At 53.4% G+C, this 19570-nt stretch overlaps 2 protein-coding genes across 2 annotated transcripts; both read left to right on the top strand.

Moving 5' to 3' along the window:
* Nucleotides 1-205: 205 nt before the first annotated feature.
* On the top strand, nt 206-7800 carry HOXC13 (homeobox C13). Its single transcript, XM_045555247.1, has 2 exons — nt 206-1055; nt 6274-7800. Exons 1-2 carry the CDS (start codon nt 320-322, stop codon nt 6528-6530), a joined length of 993 nt encoding a protein of 330 aa, XP_045411203.1. The 5' UTR covers nt 206-319; the 3' UTR covers nt 6531-7800.
* An 8155-nt stretch (nt 7801-15955) lies between these two features.
* On the top strand, nt 15956-17577 carry HOXC12 (homeobox C12). The gene is made up of 2 exons (XM_045555246.1): nt 15956-16559; nt 17339-17577. Exons 1-2 carry the CDS (start codon nt 15956-15958, stop codon nt 17575-17577), a joined length of 843 nt encoding a protein of 280 aa, XP_045411202.1.
* Nucleotides 17578-19570: the final 1993 nt, after the last annotated feature.

Below are 19570 nucleotides of genomic sequence, written 5' to 3'. Positions count from 1 at the left end.
CACCTAGTGGGGAGGGAACCCCAGGAGACTCGGCCAGGGCATCACGTGCGCGGACAGCGTCACGTGGGCGCAGGAGGGGTGCTAAGGGAGGAGAGGCGGGAGCCGGCGGATTTCTTAATGAAGTGTCTCCGCATGCGTAGAGGGAATGTGGGGAGGGAGGTGGACGCACCAGGAGGAGGAGGAGGAGGAGGAGGAGGAGGAGGGGAGGGGTGGAGAGGGAAGGGAGGAGGGATGGGGGAGGGGAAAAGGGAGCGAGGTGTCTCCCCAGCTCGCTGCCTCAAGCAAGTGGAGTTTTTAAAAAGCTCCAGCAGATCATGTCATGACGACTTCGCTGCTCCTGCATCCGCGCTGGCCGGAGAGCCTTATGTACGTCTATGAGGACAGCGCGGCGGAGAGCGGCGGCAGCGGCGGCGGCGGCGGGGGAGGCGGCAGCGCGGGCGGAGCGGGGGGCGGCTGCAGCGGAGCGAGCCCTGGCAAAGCCCCGAGCATGGATGGTCTGGGCAGCAGCTGTCCGGCCAGCCACTGCCGCGACCTGCTTCCGCACCCCGTGCTGGGCCGCCCGCCGGCTCCCCTGGGCGCGCCTCAGGGCGCCGTCTACACGGACATCCCAGCCCCGGAGGCGGCGCGCCAGTGCGCCCCGCCGCCGGCGCCCCCCACCTCGTCCAGCGCCACCCTGGGCTATGGCTACCCATTCGGGGGCAGCTACTACGGTTGCCGCCTGTCGCACAACGTGAACCTACAGCAGAAGCCTTGCGCCTACCACCCGGGCGATAAGTACCCGGAGCCGTCGGGCGCCCTGCCCGCTGACGACCTGTCCTCCAGGGCCAAGGAGTTCGCCTTCTACCCCAGCTTCGCCAGCTCCTACCAGGCGATGCCCGGCTACCTGGACGTGTCGGTGGTGCCCGGGATCAGCGGGCACCCGGAGCCGCGTCACGACGCGCTCATCCCCGTCGAAGGCTACCAGCACTGGGCTCTCTCCAATGGCTGGGACAGTCAGGTGTACTGCTCCAAGGAACAATCGCAGTCCGCCCATCTCTGGAAGTCTCCCTTCCCAGGTAAGGAAGGGGCCTGAGCGCTGCCGCCGCCGGGGACCCCTCCCCGCCCTGCCTGCCCTGGGGCTCCGCGCCCCAGCCACCCCCGCCGTCTGGCTCCGGCGCGCCCGCTCGGCTGGGCTGCCTATGGAGCCGGCCGGGCGAGCTGCGCTGAGGAATGCGCCGGGGAAGAAATCTGCTCCGACACGTTCCCTGGAGCTGCCGGGCGGAGAGTGAAGCAATCACAGGCGCCCGAGCGCCGGGCCGCGGGCTCTGCTCGGTCGGTAGCTCATCTCCTCCCCCTCACGCTCCAGCCTCACACCAGGCTCCTGGCCCCAAAGCCCGCTTCCGGCCAGGGATGGGGGTGGGGTGGGCCTCCAGTGTCTTGGAATCCAGGACAAACCCCCTCGACCCACAGAATAATTGGGGGGAAAATAAAAACCCCCACTTTCTTTGCCTGAATTTGCAGGACCGGTCAGGCACTAGACAGCATTATTTTTTTAACTAGGGGTCTAATTTGCCATAGTCTACAGAAATGTAGGATTTCTTTTTTCTTTTCTTGATTTATTTTAAAAAATCGGCCACGAATTTCTTGATTGTTGAGGGAGCAGAAGCGGCTAACATCTCTCGAGAGGGAGTGGAGAGAAGGGAGCTCTCGCATCTCTCTCCTGGAATGTAAAAATTTCTCTGGTATATTAAGCTCGAATCCTATGGATGTTTCCTGTCCCAGCTCTCCCAGATACGGTCCAGAGTGTTAGTTATCTGTGCCCCAGACACAGAAAGAGGGCTGTGGGCATGAGAGGTGGGGGATCCAGGCCGGTGCTGTGGACCCCTTGGTCTTATCTGGCTATGTATGGGAAGGGAGAGCTCACTGATGTCCAGTTCCCTCTCTTATTAAGGCTATCCCTGAAGACTACCACCACTACCCATGGGGGAAAGACTAGTCCCACATTTTCCAAAACCACATCATTAGCTTCGGATTCCACCCTGCGCTGAGAAATCAGGTTTCAGGGTCTAGGAAATTTGAGTCTGTTCTCCCTGTAAACACAGCTTAGTGGGAAAGGGTCCTCCTTTCTGATGCCTACAGTGGGGTGGGGGGCAACCACAGATGTCTCCACATACTGCCCAGAGAGCCCCCCAGCTCCACATGCAAGGCTATTTTCATTTGAAAGCACAGACTCAAAGACCTCCTAAGGGTGGGCCTGAAATTCCTCTGCCCCTGGGACTGAAGGTGAAGGTGGGTGGTGAAAAATCACTGAATGATGTTAGAGAATGTAGCAAATAACATTCTTGTAAATATTATGAAATTACTTAGCATAATGCAACTCAGGACCAGGGTGTGATCCACCCTAGGCACCCCATTTTTGACTGCCAGAATGAAGGATGGTATGATTTTAGTACATGGTATCATGCATCACCTACTCGGCGTTGGCTATAATATTTTTTATAATATGATTTTGTATTAACTACCTAATATGAAACACATAACAATACATTTCTAGAAGTTAGGCAATTCATGTGTAGATATACAATAATGTATTATAGACAGATGGCTCCTTAATTCTTCATTTCACCAAAATAGAAAGCTCCTTAGGAGATGGGGATCCAGCAGGAATTCCTGGGACAGGGGAGCTGATAGGCCATGCCAAGGGACCAAGGGGCAGGGGAGCAGATGCTTACCAGAGCCACTGTGTGCAGGGGCACAGGCCTAGAGCAATGGGCAATGGGTTTAGAGTGAAGAAGTGGAAGAGAAAGCGCTGCTCTGGCATCCTTGTGTGTGCATGTGGAGTGGAGTGGGGATGAAAGATTGGGGAGAAATATCTTTGAACAAAATAAGCATCTCAAAGATTCCTAGGGAAAAAAATGCCGCTTAAAAATAAACACTTTTTGATCACAGCTTCCTAGAGAAAAATATCTTGGAAATAAAAAAAATACAGCCCAATTGAGATTTAATACACTTGCAAATTATGGCATGGAAATGGATATAACACCGAGTGTGCCTCAGAAGCTATGTGCTCACACATTCCCTGTGTGGAAATAGAATTGGGCTGGTGGTGTATTTCAGTGAGTGCAGAGGTCCAGGCAAGAGGCAAATGAATAAGAAATTATCTTCAGACACCACCCTCCATCTTTCTACCCACTCAGAGATCTTTTAGAAGTAGTGAGATTTCCAGATAACTCTGTCTATGTAATTGTGGTTTGTTCGGCAACATCCAGGCATAAACACTGCTGTCTGTCTTCAGCGCCTCTGGCTCTGAGAAACCTCATCTATGGCAGTCTGGGCTGGTGTAGGAGATGGAGGCAATTGTTCGGCAAGATCCAGATAATTAGGGCTGAGATGTGTTGTGGCTTCTTCCTTCTCCCAATTATACAGACCCTTCCTTCACTGCTGTTTTGTTTTCCCCCCTCCATATGATCAATGTAGACACTTTTTTTCTTTTGACAGAGAGGAAATTTCAGAAGAGAATCAGAGAGAGGGGGGAAGAAAGAGAGATGGGATTGGGGAGAGAGAAAGAGGGAGAAACAGTGGGCTCTTTGGGCCATACTAGAAGTCCCTAGTGACAAGCCTTTGAATTTTAGTTGAGAAGAGCAGCTGGTTGGATTTCTAGCTAGACAAGATATTCTTCAGAGCCCAGAGCCCACTTGTGGGGGTCAGTGGCCAAGAGTGGGTGGGCTGTGGGAAGGTGTACACAGCGGCCCCTCGGCCCTAAGAGAAAGCTATGGCGGAGAATTGATATGATTTATTCACTCTTCAGGGTGTCTGTTAGGCTTCTAGGTATGGAGTGGGTTGTGTGTGATCTGGAGGGAGACTAGGGAAGGAGTGATTGTAAAATTAATACCCAAGTCCCCGCTCACTTTAGGCAGTATAGACACAACTTGAGGTCTAAGCTACCAGATGTTCCCACATCTGTAGATCCCACTTCCTTTCCAGACAAGGCAGCAGACAATGAAAGGGGGCTTCTTTGAGAAGGCAAGACTTGGAGCTATTTCCCCAAGAGGCCAAAACAACCTGCAGTTTGGTCTGATCCATGAAAAACTTGGCCAAATCAATCCTGGGCATCCCATAGAGAAAAATAACCAGTTTAGACCAGTTGTCTGCTTTTTTGATAACTGATTTTTTTAGGGTTGTGCTGATTAAGCCTCACTAGAAATATAGAGTTGGAGTTTAGGGAATCAAAATTGGGTAGGTAATTGTGAGAGTTTACAGAAAGTGAGGTAAAAAATTAGGGACAATTATCTGGTTAATTCAGAAACTAAAACCCACCTTTATTCCCCTTTACTTTCCAGGGAAAAGGAAGTGTTTTAATGCTGGATTATACCAGGTGGCCTGTTTCCATTTAAAACTTACTATATCATTATGTTAAAAGTCAGAAGAATCTGAGTTTAAAATCTGGCTCTACCAGTGAAGTTATTTTACCCACTCTAAGCCTCAGACTCCTAAACTTATAAAGCGGGTTTAATAAAATAAGCCCGAAGAAATGTTCTGAAGATTAAAAACAAAAACTAAAACTCGTGGTATCACTACTTACCCTCTTCATTGTATTCTTGTCCCCAAATCATCAGTTTCCGGAATAATGGTTACATCTATAAGAATAAAACAAATTTGAGAACTGAGAGATTTTAAAACAAAAGATCTTGTTCAGAAAAATCCTTTTTAACCTAAAGGATCTTATCTGTTAAAATGAAGTTGTTTTGTTTTTAAGATTTTTAAGAAATGTTGGCTTATTCATACAGAGGCAGAGAAAAATGCCAAGTCCAACAATTTTCCTGAGAAATTGTCACTATGAAGACACCAAACCAAGCCATTGGAACCCTGTTTCTCCCATTTTCTTCCTGAGCACTTTATTCCCCCCTGCATTTCATTGTGACTGCTTTTCTCCCCATCCTGTATAGACAAAGAGTCCCTGGGAGAGAGCAGACCCAACTGGGATGGGTGTAGGGAAGATGTTTTGTGAGGGTGGGGTGGGAACAAACATTTCAGGAAGAACTTTGTGTCCTTGATGTGGGCTGTGCCCAATAGTTCCAAAAGGCAGTAGGGATGAAGGGAAAACCCCAAATAGTCCTTCTCATTAGCTTCCCCCAGAAGTGTAATAATTATATAGGAAAAAATGAGGGCTGAGTTATTCAGATAATTCCCCACTTCCCCTTGAAAGTGTTGCTATGACCTTTTATTGGCAAGGGGGAGGGTGAAGTGGAAGATGGGGTTATAAGTGACATATTGTTTTTAGTTTCTGTGAAATTCTCAGAACCTGAAGAAACTGAACTGGTGGTTGGTAGTGGTTGGGATGACAAGGTATTTAGGGCTTAGAGTTAGGGTTGATGCATGGAATGTAGAGAGCTTCCTTCAGCCTTGAAGTAATGGAAAGGGAGAGAGTTGAAACAGAATTTGCTGTTCTGGTGGGACTGGATGTGGAGCTCCTACTTCCAGGGACCTGACTCCCTATGTCTTGAGGCCAGGACCTCCCACCTTGGGTGTTGTGAGGTGGTTCACTACATTGGGCCCCAAGCAGGGTGGCTTTACCTGGACACTTTTCTTCTATTTGTTGGTGCCTTGAGTCGCTAGTGCCTCAGATCCCTAGTGCAGGGCTAGTGCCCAAAGGCATGAGGACCCATTTGGTGGTCTGTGTCCACTGAAGCTGCCCCCCTACTTGCCATGCCCTCCTGGAAACATACAACAGAACTTCTTCATCTGACAGTGGAGTAGAGTATAAGCTGATAGGCACTTAAATAACCTAGCTGCAGGAAGGAGGGATTTTTCTGAGTACCTGAAACTCAGCAGGCTGGCAGGCCAGGGTAGAATGGGGGTGAGGGGCTCTAAGGATTCAAGGATCCTAATAGCAAGGCTGTGCAGAGCCACATTGGAGCCTGAAACAAAAGGAAAATTCAGTTAATACTGATTCTGTGTTTATTTTAAAAATTGATATTTTGTTCATCGTGGATTTTTTTTTTGCATTTGTTTTGAATTTTTTAATCATTGCATTAAAATGTTATCTTGATTTCTGAGTATTTGGTGCCTGCTCCCTTAAAGTTTGCGCCGGAGTTGAGTACCCCGGTGGTCTCACCCTATCCGTAGCCCTGCTAATAACAGAGGTGCAAAGGATTAGGGGGCTTTATTAGGCAGAGCAATGCGCTGGCCCCGTCTGAACCCCTGCCGGAATCCTGCTCCTTGGCAGCCTCCCGGGGCTCCAGGCTTCGTCCTGCCGCGCTTCACTTCCTCCCGCTTGCCTTCTCTCTTCCTCAGACGTGGTTCCCCTACAGCCCGAAGTGAGCAGCTACCGACGTGGGCGCAAGAAACGAGTGCCCTACACTAAGGTACAGCTGAAGGAGCTAGAGAAAGAGTACGCGGCTAGCAAGTTCATCACCAAAGAGAAGCGCCGGCGCATCTCGGCCACCACGAACCTCTCAGAGCGCCAAGTCACCATCTGGTTCCAGAACCGGCGGGTCAAAGAGAAGAAGGTGGTCAGCAAATCAAAAGCGCCTCATCTCCACTCCACCTGACCGCCCACCCAGCTGCCCACCCCGTCTATTTATGTCGCCGCTTTGTACCATAACCTAACCCTATGGACGCTGTGCCAGTGCAGTCGAGTATTTAATGTTAACAGGAAAGAGGAACCGCATCACGGGGAGGCAGGGAGGCTGGAGGCTGAGGAGTGCTTGGCCATCCCCTACTCCCCATCCCATCCCTAGCCTCTATGCCTATTCAGACAGGGCCCACCCGGCTTCAGCAGCTTTGGAGGTGGGTCCAGGGAGGCTGTGGGAGGAAGGCTATTGTCGCTACTCCCTGATACTCTCGCCTGGCCAGCAAGCCAAGTGGCAGCCAAGAGCCCAGTCATTCCAACGAAATCAGGGTTGGGGAACGACCCCAATTCTTGTCTCATCCTATGACCAGGCTGGTAGAGGACCCTCCTTAATGGTGTGGCTTTGGGGAAGGATCTGGCCAGCTCATACTTTCTTTCCCTGTCCCTCCTACACTCCTTAGGCAAGGTTTCCCAGTAAAGATTTTCTGTGCATATTTTTAAAGTCATGTTAATATTAATGATAATTATTAGTGATCTGGTAGCCTGATTGGAGTACAGATGGCGCTCAGAGCTGGTAGGTTTTCTTTCTTTCCTGTTTCAACCCTCCATCCCAAGAAATGAATTTCTCAGGAGCTGCCTTTGCCCCCATTGCCTCCCCTGTTCTGCTCTTAGTCAACTTGTGGAAATCCAAGGAGGACCAACATTCCAGCCACGCTGCTAAATATGGCTTATCTCTTCTCTTTCTCTCTCTCTAGGTGGTGAGGTTGGGGATTAGGCCAGGCACATACGCAGAACTTTTTTCTAAGGACAAACTTCTCTTCCAAGGGGATGGAGAGTGGGTCCTTCAGCAGAGTCCCTCTCCAGTCACCTCTCCACCGTGGCAATAGCTCAGAAGAGCGGCCTCATGCTTTCACTTTCACTGATTTCCAGAGGAGAGCTAGAGGAGCTAGTCCAGGAGGCTAGAATAACTGGCCCCCAATTAGCCAGCTAAATGTAGATGCTGCCTAACATTTCCTTCCTCAAAGACCAACTTGGTGCTGTGGGCCCCCCCTCACCTTTTCCCTTCCCACTGGTGCATTACAAAACAGTGTTCTTTTGAAATGTTCATCAGAAATAGGCTCTTTTTTTTAAAAAAAAATGTTGTGTATCTGTATATAGTATTGTGATGTCTGAATGACAATGTACTGAATGCAAAAAGAAAAATCCCATAAACCTGTTTTTAAAATAAAGTCTTTTTTTTTTTGCCTTGATTTTATTGCTCAGATTTCTTCTGAAGCCCTTTCTGTCCACTAGCTCTTCAGGACAGCCTAGGATACCCTGACTCAGCCAAAATAGGCAAGGGGAAGGGTATACACATCACCCCCAGCTAGGTGGATTCCAAACCAATATTTTTCTCCACTTAAGTTTTGAGTTATTTTGGTTATCTATACTGTCTAAACAGGAGAAAACTCCTTCCTATCCTGACGGCCAACTTAGATGAGTGTTTGTTGAGGAGAGAAAGATGCAATCAGTTAATCAGTGACAAAAAGGCCTGGAAGCAGGTGAGTGAGAAAAACGAGCTCAGAGCTGGTTCTGAGTGCTGAGAAGGCAGGATCCCAGCTGGGAGCTGGGTGGGTAGTGGTGGAAGCCGTGTGTGTGTGTGGGGGGGAGGGGGATATGACCTTAGGCTCTTGGTGCCCTACTGCCCCCGGAGGGTCCCAAATACCTTTAGCCAGTTCTGGGCCGGAGTTAGGGCTGGGATGGGATCAGCACAGCCTGTCCCGTAGGCACACCTTCAAGCTCAGCTTTCCTTGGCCGCTCTTTTTTCTTCCCCCACTAACCTGTGCATAGAGGATGCTAAAGACTCTTTGGGCACCCAGTTTGCCAAACCAACCCCTACTCTCTAGCATTCCTGGGAACCCCAGTCTTCTAGGCAATCAGGAGCCTATGTAGATGCTGCCACTAATTTGTTTTCCTTGTCGCCGTCAGTGCCTATCTCCCTATCTGGTGGAGTTAATGAGATCGTTAAGTTGTCAGGTTAAGAGACTTTTAAAAAGCAATATAGCCTAAAACAATGTTATCTCAGATTAAATCTTTACTGCAGCAATTTTTATTTATATATATTTTTCCTCTCCTGAGACGCAGAAAGACTGGAGGCGCCAGGTTGGAAATCAGACTTCTCTGTTCTCCCTTTGCCTGGTGAGGCTGAAGACTTTACAATTTCACTTAAATAAATATTTCTGGGGGTGAAACACATGTACGCATGCACACACAGAGTCTGAGAGACAAAGAGCCAGAAGAATTCGCCCTCTGTAGCTGTGCTACTGAAGTGGCTGCCAGTCCTGTTCACTCAATCTCAACTCTGGGTTAACTACCAGAGAGCCACACTCTGGGCACTGGAGATTTGAGACGGAATAGGGGAATCTCCCAGGAATAAGGTTCATTCTGAATTCCACCACCTTTCACTCTCCCACCCACCACACCAACCTCTCTCCAAAAACCCCTAGGATCTCCCCGAAGATGGAAGGAGTTGGAGACTAAATGTGTATATTTGGTCAGAAAAAGGAACTTAGCAGACAAGAGGCCTTAGGGCTCTCTTACTATGGGCCCTACCTCTCTTGATTGCTTTAGGTACTGGTTTAGGTAGCACCATGCACAGCTGTAGGCACAGTGGAAGCTGGAGACTCAGTAAGTAAAGAGAAGCCTAAAGTTCTCCGGAAGAATCCCTCTGCTGCTGCACACAAACCCACACATAATCCTATGAGCGAGTCTTCCCATACAGAGTGACCCAACCTACTGTCCCCAGAAGGTGGTAATGAAAGGAAAAGAGGAAACTTACGCAGGCTCACAGGGTGCACTGGGACACAGGTAACCCTAGCAATGACTGCAGTTCCTCTGAGTGCCTGTGAACTCCAGTGTGCCAGGGTATTTAGGACCCTATCATGCATGAGAGTAAATATAGCTGGGTTAATTTTGGAGGATTATCATGCCTGGATTAATTTCAGAGACGAGTCTTTCATAAGAGTAAGCAAGCATTGTGTGAAGGCACGGGTGTGTGTTTGGGGAAGGCAAAGTGGGGAAATTTATTATTCTTTACCTGATTGTATTGGTCCCTTATCTTTCCTTGTGCCATGAGTTGGCATTGTCTTTGGGGACTCTGAGATATTCCTGGGAATGGCGTGTCTGTGTGTGTGTGTGTGTGTGTGTGTGTGTGTGTGTGTGTGTGTGTGAAGCCTTTGAGCAGTGGAGAATGTCCTGCCTGCCTGTGTGCTATTGTATAAGTGAGAACATTGTCAGCCGGCAAGCTCACCTCAAGGTGCAGAGTGTATTTACATATATAAAAAGTCTTTCTCTGCAAGGCCAGTCTCCTGGTGTTGTGCTGGAGTGTGGCTGCAGCTGTGTGTGAAGGCAAATATGAGGGTATAAGAGGGTAAGGGAGGTCTGAAGGGCTGGTGAAATCTCTGTGTGGGAACACAGACAGACTGAGGGACAGAGGCTCCTGCTATCTTTCTCATAATCTGATGGCACTTCCCACTACCCTTTCCCCCTAGTCAAGGACTGGGGGGGGCAGTGGGCTGGGGCCTCAGGAAACTCTCCATCTGGAAGTCACTCTCCCAGGCTGCCAGAGAGAGCTTAGCTAGGTCCTTTCCTGAGCTGGGGAGAAAGAACCCTTACCCACCCAAATTTTTCTCACTAGACCTAGGGCCAGCAGAATGGGCCTTTTAGCCAGCAGTCCCACAACCAGGAACCCACCTGAGGGAACAAGGCCAGCAGTTCTCTTGGCAGATCCCTCCATGACTGTCTGCTCCTGAGACCATCTGCTCCTGGGGTTGATCCACAGGCGTTTGGGTCAGCAGTGCGGGGACAGCAGGCCAGTGTGTGTGCAAGGCGGGGGCAGGCCCCTGGGGCAGCTGCCATCTCTTTGAGCAGCCCTCCCATTGGAGCTGGGGTCCATGCGGCAGACAGCCCCCTCTGTGGCTCCATCTGTTCAAAAGAGAACCTCCCACCCTAAGATCCGCCTGGATCTGTCCTGAAGAGTATTGGAGCCCACCCCCAAGAAAACTCCAAGTGCGATTCAGGCAGATGTGTATCTAGACCTCCACTGGTGGCGAACTGAGGGGCCCTGGGGAGCGATGGGCTTCTGGGAGGAGGAGGAGGGGGCCAGAGCCTTTTCGCAACCAACCAGGCTCTTCCTCTTTTAGCCTTGACCGTGACTAGGTCTTTCTGACCTTGACATCACAGGGAGCAGAGGGAAGGGGGGAGGGTGGAAAAGGCCTTGATCTTCCGGTGGTCAGCGAAGGGGAGGGCCGCTTGCCCCCTTGACGCGCCATCCCCCTTCCCGCCGGAGCCCGCCGCCTCTGTTTACACACGGAGGAGGTGTAGTCTCCAGTCTAGACAAGGGCGCTAATAACGCCCATAAAAGGCGGCCTCTCCAGAGATGCTCTGGCAACTCAGCTCCCGCGCGCTTGCCGCTGGCCGCTTCCTCCGCCTCCCCCGCCCCGCCCTTCTCCGATACCTCGGCTGGGCCTGCGGGCGGCCTTGGGTGGGGGGATCCAGAAGGTTTCTGGAGGCTGAGAACCCCCGTCCCTCACCCTTCTGAACCTCTTCGGTCTCCAAAGGTAAGTGGACACCCGCTCTTCCCGCTTTCCCAGACTAGCCAATCTCGCCGTTGGTAGTACATCTGCCACCCCCACCAGACTCCTGGGCTGGTTGTTCCCACCCCGATCCGATCGTGGCCCCCTCCTTGAACCCTGACTGGGGCCCTGGGTTTTGAAAGCAGCTGGGTAGCTGTGCGGAGCAGACCCCAAGCAAATCTCAGCCCTTCCGCAGAGCTGGGCCTGGCCAGTGGACGTCGTCACAGCCAGAGGATTAGGCTGAGGGGCGAGAACGCTCGGGGTAGTCGTCACTCCCCACCCAGGTTAGAGATCCGAGGAGACCAGCCCTGGTCTCGAGGTCTCCATTATGCTGCAGGCGGCTGTGGGTGTGGCGTTTGATGAGTTTTTTTTTTTTTTTTTGAACTTGGTTCCCACACCTTTCCTGACACTCAGTAGTTCACTAGGTGGAGGAGATCCTCTGCTGGTGGAGGGGGAAAATGTCAGAGCTGCAGCACTCTTTAACTGTTAGCGCGCCACCGAAAGGACAGAGAAAATGGGGGACGATGGTCTTTTTAGGGATGCTGAAGTAGGGGGTAGAGATGGTCTCCCAGATGTGCTGGCCTGGGGGCTCTCACCCCCTCCCGTTTTCTGAGTGGCAGTTGGGCTGGGGTCTTTTGGTGGGAGTGGGCCAGAAGAGCGAGTGGGCAGGAACATTGGGGGAAGTAAGGACTCTGCTGGCCCCAGGCTACTTGCTGTGCCTAAAAGCCTGGCTGGGCTCCCTCACCCAGCGGTCCTGTAAGTCCTCCTCCTCCAGGCTGCAGATCCCTAGAAAGCAGTACCTAGGAAAAGGGGTTTCCCAAGCTGCTCCTAAGGTCCTGGGCACCCCCAGAGAGGGGTGGAAGCCAGGTGGGCTCCAGCCTTTGAAGGAGCCATGAAGTGATGAAAGAGGAGACTGAGCCCCCTGCCCCTAACCCCCAGTCTTTTCTGCACCCAACAGAGTTCTGGTCCCAAGCCTGAGCTGCCCCAAAGGGGTGAAATAGAGAAGGCTGAGGGGTCGGGCAGGGGGTCCAGGCCCTCCCAGCTGCTTTTCATCTTCCCTCTCCACCCCGCCCCCAACTCCTGCTCACAACCCTTCTGGGGCCCAGGCACTGCCTAATTTGCATATGCAGCCCGAACCGCTTTCTGCAAACTAGACAATGACCTTGAACTGGGCCACCGTGATCTCTAGACCCATCAGGGAGAAGACAGAACCGCGCGGAATAATTCCGGACTCGAGTGGGCGGGGGAGCCCGAACCCAGTCTCTCTCAGCCGATTCCTGGCGGCCCTAAGCCGCCTGCCCACAGCCACTTTGCCCCTGTCACCAGAGCCGGCGTTGATTTTATAATTAACTCCTTTCACCGGCTCAGCCGCAGTAGAGGCCATGAGGATGCGGGAGGGATGGTGGCACAGATAGAGAAGGTGTGAGAGAGGATGCTGCATCCAGCTGGTGCATGTGCTGAAGGACGCGGGCTGCACTGGGTCTTCAGGGAAAGCCTTGGACCGCATCCTTGCCTTCAGCTTTAATTAACCCCCGAGTTAATGAGCGGGTATAGCTGAGTCTGGACAGCTGCGGTGGGAGCCAGTGGCCCAGGGGCCAGCCGGCAGGCTACCCATTCTGGCCTTGCGATTTGATAAATGTGTGGAAGAGTTCGGACACTCCAATAGCTCCAGGGTTCCGGAGCCTCAGCCTGATCAACTATAGGTTTGCATGAGGGCAGCAAGGGGCCGGCAGATTAAACCCGGCTAGACACGGCCGCCCAACGCCCTGGGCTGCGACACCCTCCCAGTCTCCTCCCCAGGCCCAACCCGCTCCAGGCAAGCAGCTCTCGCTGAGGCTGGATTTAGGGTTGAAGCTTCGCACCCGAGCCTCCCGCCGGCCCCAGGGACCCAGGTTGGAACCGGCGTTTATGACCGAGCCTAGTTTAAAAAGGGGTGCTTGAGCTGCGTGTGCGGCTGTGGGGTTCCTTAACGGCGAATAGGGCCTCGCTGGTGTACAGGGAGGCTGGACACTCAGATTGCCTGGGTCCTCGCCAGGGTCCTGAAAGCCCCTAGGTTCACAGTGGGCCTCCGGTAGCAGGACACCGGGAATGCGAATTTTGCTAATGGTTCTCAGCAGCTTTCCAGGAGAGGAATTAGGGTCGGCCCGCACGGAAGGAAGAGAGAGGTTTGTGCGTGCCTCTGTGCCCAGAAAGTCCAAAACCGGGGGAAAATAGCCTGTTTTGATGGGACCAAATCGGGCTGGGAGAAACGTGCGTCTGGAAGAAGGACGCCCTCACTCAATCTTCATTTCTCTGGCGTTGCATCTGCCGCCCTGTGGCCGCTGCTCCTCGCGCTCAGCGCTGGCCCGGGAGGGCCGCGAACAGAGCTCCTAGCCCTGGATTTGCGAGCTCGGGAGGCTTGAGGAGATGCTGAGACCTTCCTCCTGGGGTCCCTGTTCTAGGAGATTGGAGTCATCTGGGAAGGGAGAGAGAATGGGGAGAAGACTCCACCCCACAAGGGATCGTCATTATTCGGCAAAGCCCAGCTCGGCATCCCTCACGCCAACAATAGGGACTGAGCGCCGAGGCCTGTAGAGCCAGGGCGGAGATCTCGCTGCCGGCTGCGCAGTGTTCTAATTGAAATCAACAGCAATATTAAAGTCACACCCTGTTTATATTTATGACCAAAATAAGCCCCAAATAAAATTTAAAAAAACTAAAATTTTCAGTAGCGCTAATGCATCTTGAAAAGGAGAAATGCGATGTTAGAGATGCTGTGACATAGAATTTGCAGCTGAGGGATGCTCCTCTCCACAGCCTCGCAGCCCCTTATCAATTAGGCACAAAAAGGCCAAGTCTTCTGCCCATTCCTCGGTGCCCGTGGCTCTCAGGCTCTAACAGGAGGTGACTGATTGGGGCTGGCACCCCGCCGCTGGGCCTGGGTTCCGGCGTGTGGGCCCTACGCGGGGTGGGCTCCCGGGGCGGGAGGGGCCGGGCAGCCTGTCCAGCCAGGGCGGGGAAGGGGAACCGGCCAAGCAGGGCGAGGGGCGGGAGCCGAGCTGGGAGCCTCGAGCAGCTCCGGGCAAGGCGGCGCCCGCGGGGGACACATTTCTGTCGGAGTGAGCAGCTATAGTTTGGGATATGAAATCGCCCAGGGAGCGGTGGAATTCGAAGAATCTGCGTTTCTCTCTGCCGCGTCCTGTAGAGAGGGGAGGGAGAGAGAAATGGAGGGAGAATCTTCTCTGCTTCCGTCTGCTTTTGTAGCTTCGGATCATTCTCAAATATTTAACTTTCACCTACATGGATTTCTGTCTCTAGTATTCTCTCAGACTCTCAGTCTCTCCATTTTTTCCCCCTAAACCTTCTGGTATTTTCATGTATTTAGACGTTTGCTGAACTATTTATCCAACGGTGTATTACTTAAGCTGTGGATTGGTTTGGAGCTCAAAATATTCACAAAGAAATTCGAGTGTTTTCTCTACTAGACCCCAATAGGTTGCATCTGGTTTGGGGGAGTTTTATCTCATTTCTCTTTTTAATCTGCTTGGTGTGTTCTGTGGACGTAGTTGAGATTGGATTGCGGTTTTGCAGATGATTGCAGATTATCTTGCCAGTGGCCAGTGCTGGGGTCTCAGCCTTCTCTGGAAGGAGCTTCTGAGGTTTGCACCATAAATATAATTTTAAACCCCCAACAAGAGAATTCTCCAGGAGTTCCTTTCCCTCACTCCCAGTCCACTTCAGGAGGTAACCTACTGCTGGCCTCTGCACTGCTATCTGATGGGCCCAGCAGCAGGCTGGGCCGGTTCTGGGCTGTGGGTATCTCCTCTGTAGTGGGAACTGGGCCCTTATCAGCCGGTCCAGCCCTGTGGGGGCTCCAAAGCCTCCTGCTGCCAAGACTCCAGGAGACCCCCCAAAAGCTCCGTGGTCCCCTGGAAGTGACAGTGGAAGAATAGTTCAAGCCTCCAGATTTTCAAGAACAGGCAGGCAGATCCATGCGTAGCTGGCGCCTCCTTTTTTCTGCTTTCTCTGCTGCCCTCCGCATCCTTCCTCTAACGGTGAGTGGAGGTGTGAAGCTGGGGGTCTCCCAACTCCAGCGGAAAGACCTTGAATTATCAATTCTCTCTGAATCCTTTTTGGAGAAGAGGACCCCAAATATGCCTACGAATTCCTGAGGAGAAAGCGCAGATGAAGATGAGCGCAGCAGCTGCAGGGCTGGGAGAGATATGAGCAGGGAAACCTGTCCTAACCCCCACTTCTTCTCCTCTACTGTAAATAAACCCCGAGCCAAAGGGCTCATCCGTCTCCTTAAACAGCCAGTAAACTTTATATGACACAATATCTAATAGTAATTTATTGGGGAGATATTGTAAATTCCAACGGTTTTAGTTAATAAAGGAGCTAATTAAAGAGGGACGGGCTGTGCTCGGCCAGCTGTTGGCGATAAGATAATACATCGGGGGGGGTACTGGGTACAGGGGTGTATATGTGCGCGTATTTTTGGTGTGGGTTTTTTCCTCTTGCCCCATGTTGGGCAATTGTTTTACTCTGCGTTAGGTTTTATATGATTTTTTTTAAAAAACGGAATTCAGCGAATAAACCTGCCCCCAGCCTTTGTTTCCCCCCCACGCCCCCACTGGGGATGGGGGAAGTTGGAGTTAGTGCGGGGTGGGGTGGGGGAATCGGCCGTCCCCACCCCTCCCCTTGGCGGCGGCGCCCACGTGAGCTGGGCGGCCAATGGGTAGCTGGTGCAGGTTTAACTATGTTTAATGTCAGATAGCAATAAAGTAGAAGCTGCCGGTCGGGCCCCGCGGAAATGGGCGAGCATAATCTCCTGAATCCCGGGTTTGTGGGGCCGCTGGTAAACATCCACACGGGAGACACCTTCTACTTCCCTAACTTCCGTGCGTCCGGGGCGCAGCTGCCCGGGCTGCCTTCGCTGTCCTACCCACGCCGCGACAACGTGTGCTCGCTGCCCTGGCCGTCGGCGGAGCCGTGCAATGGCTACCCGCAGCCCTATCTCGGCAGCCCAGTGTCGCTCAACTCTCCTTTCGGCCGCACGTGCGAGCTGGCGCGCGTGGAGGACAGCAAGGGTTACTACCGCGAGCCGTGCGCTGAGGGCGGCGGCGGGGGCCTGAAGCGTGAGGAGCGCGGGCGCGATCCAGGAGCCGGGCCCGGGGCAGCGCTGCTGCCGCTAGAGCCGTCGGGGCCGCCTGCGCTCGGCTTCAAGTACGACTACGCGGTTGGCGGCGGCGGCGGCGAAGCCGGCGCAGGAGCCCCGCACGACCCACCCTCCTGCCAGTCGCTGGAATCCGACTCCAGTTCATCCCTGCTCAACGAGGGCAACAAGGGCGCCGGCGCGGGCGACCCGGGCAGTTTGGTATCTCCGTTGAACCCCAGCGGCGGGCTCTCCGCCAGCGGTAAGGACCCTGGCCCACTCGTGCGGCGTATTCAGACCCGACATCCTACCAGGGAGGGCTGGGTTGGACTGAGTTAGGGCTGCCTGGGGTGACAGAATGTGCAGCGAGGAAGCGCTTCTTTTTAAATGAAGTACGGGTGGGGAGAGCCCTATAAACATGTAAATATCCCCATAAAAGAACTTGGGAGATTTCCTTTTTCCTCCGCCTGCGGCTGGAGGGAGCAGCGAGTAGGAAGAAGGGGGATCTTGACCGGGCCTTCCCAGGCCTGGGGGTAACTGAGCCTCGTCCTTGCTCTCCCAGATGCAAGGGAGACCAGCATTTTTTATTTTAAGAAGTGCCAGTGGGTACCGGTTTACTTTTCACTACTTGCCCATGTCTGTTCTGACTAATCGAGGATCCATCCAGTCCTGGAGGATAAGAGAGGAAGTGGCCAGGGAATAAGGAAGAAGAAAATTGGGAAGAGGTTTGGGGGGAAGCATGGGGACAGGAACATAGATGAGTCATGGATACTGCAGCAGGAGATAGGGTTGAGGAGGCAAAGGCAGGGAGTGAATGGGAAAAGAGGAATGAAGGTGGAAGAGTTGGTGGGGATGGGGGTCTGGGTAGGGGAGGATCTGGGTAGAATAGCCTAATTGGGATGCCTGGAGGCAAGGAGAAGGCAGAGGAAGAGCCTGGGGTCCGGGCGTGAGGCCAAGGTGAAAGGGTCTGAGAAGGGCCGAGGGTACTGGACTGGTCACCCCTTGATCCTCTGGCCAACCCTGTGGTTCATCTCCACCCAGGCGCGCCCTGGTACCCGATCCACAGCCGTTCACGGAAGAAGCGCAAACCCTATTCGAAGTTGCAACTGGCGGAGCTGGAGGGCGAGTTTCTGGTCAACGAGTTCATCACACGCCAGCGCCGGAGAGAACTCTCAGACCGCTTGAATCTTAGTGACCAGCAGGTCAAGATCTGGTTTCAGAACCGGAGGATGAAAAAGAAAAGACTTCTGTTGAGGGAGCAAGCGCTCTCCTTCTTTTAGGGGGCGGGATACTGGTGCCAGCCCCAGACTGAGCCTGTCCCTGGCAGAGAGCAAGAAGGGGCGCCGCCTAGGACACCGTCCCCGCTTAGAAATCCAGGCGTCTCTGGCAGGCCCTCCCTGGACGTCGTCTTGTCTGTTTTTGTTCGTGGTTCCCTCCCACACACCCCCAGAAGACCCTGCCAGGTCCCAGAAAGAAGGGAAGAAACCTAGCCAGAGAGAGCGAAGCCCACAGCTGAGGGCGGGTGGCAGGGGCAGGGAAGGCAGAGGCGCTGCGGAGAGGCTGGTTTATTTAAGGCGCTGCGCCTCCCGCTGAGGATCTGGAGAAGCGGCGGCCCAGACATACCCTCCCTCCATTTCCCTTCGGTGGTCTCAAGTCTCTTTGCCTGCAGGAGCAGATGAGCGTGGGGACAGTGGAACCAAGGCGCCTGAAACTCACATTTAGTGGGATTAGGAGAGTCTGGGAGGAGGGAGCAAGAGTGGAGGATCAGCAGAGAGAGGAGAAGGGGTAGGGGTAGCTCCCGCAAGCCTGGAGGAAGTGGGAGAACCAAGGGAGAACTGCGGTTTGGAGAAAAGAATGATCAGCAAGGCCCAAAGTCCCCTGGGGTCTGGGTCCTCTCGGACACCGGGAGGGCTGAAGCTTGGGCGTTTGGCAGATTGGGCTGCGGACAAGGACCATCAGCCTCATGTCCCCTCTCGGACAGGTTACCACAAAGGTCTTTTGGTCCCCAGCCCTCTCCCAGCCCCCTGCCCGCCCGGGGCGAACATCCGCTCACAGGTGTGCTGCCATCCACTCTTCCCGCCGCCTAGGCCGCTTCGGACCGGAAGCGGCAAGAAGGGAACTGAGAGCCCAGCGGATGCAGCCTCAGGTTCAGTAGCCACCCCAGGGACCCCCACCTGGCCCTCCGGAAAGTCCTAGAGGCTGTGGATGGGGCTGCGAAGCGCCGCACTGATTGGTCAGGAGAGTTTCTGGCAGCCACAGCGGCGGCCGCTGATTCTCCCTTCCCCGCTGGCGTTCACGGTCATGGCCGGAGGCTGGACCTGCGTAATTTACGAGGCGGGAGGAGAATTTGCCCTTAAAGGGGCTACCGGCCGCTGAGGCCCCACTCAGCCCCGGTTTCCCAGGCTGGTGACAATGAAGGAGGGGGGCGCTGCAGCTCTCCATCCAACTCTTTTCTCTATTTCCCCCACCCGTCCCCCAACATTGCCCTTTGTCTTGGGATGGCTGCCTCTGTCTCCAGGCCAGGGAGCAGCCACCCAGTACAGGGACCAGAGCAGAGGGAGGAGCACGTCCCTAGAACGGGCTCAAAGCCAGAGAGTGGCTGCTCTGACTGGAAGGAAAGGCCTTTTATCTATAGACTCCTTCAGACCCCAGCCCCAGCCCAGTAGATCTTGGGCTGGCTTGGGGGAGAGGAGAGAGAAGTGAAAGAGCCCATTAGCCTTTCAGCACTTCGTTTTAATCCTGCTCCCCAAGAATCCCCCTATCACCCATCTGCTGTCCCGCTCTGGCCAGGAGCAAGAGGGGTAAGAAGCAGGGTACTGATGGGAGTTAAGTGCAACCTGGACAGTGAGAAACTGGCCTGCTGGCTTGGAGTGTTTCCTACCTGGGGAGAGTCTCTCCTAACAAACCCTTCAAGGGCAATTCACAGAGCCCGCCAATCTCCCAGCAGCACACAGCTTCAAGTTCCTATACAGGATTGTGCAGAGGCACCAGCAAACACGTACACACAGCTGAGCCCAGCACGGCACTGGGCTTACCCCACTCTCCCTACTGCACTTGCAAGCAGACAGCCTCATAAGTCCACAAACAGCCCTTCAGAGTGGAGATAAAATCACAAGCGTCTCCATCCCCCACTGGGTATCTGACACCTGACACTTCTCCATCCATATACACTTGTTTCACCCACATACAAGTTCCCAGAAATCACTACCATTCCAGCTGTCTGGAGTCTCCTGTGGGCCTGCCCTGGGCATGAGGCATTCCCCGCCTTTGCTG

The sequence above is a fragment of the Lemur catta genome, chromosome 6 (genome assembly GCF_020740605.2).
Source record: "Lemur catta isolate mLemCat1 chromosome 6, mLemCat1.pri, whole genome shotgun sequence".
Taxonomy (NCBI): domain Eukaryota; kingdom Metazoa; phylum Chordata; class Mammalia; order Primates; family Lemuridae; genus Lemur; species Lemur catta.
This window is presented reverse-complemented; position numbering and strand designations above follow the sequence as displayed.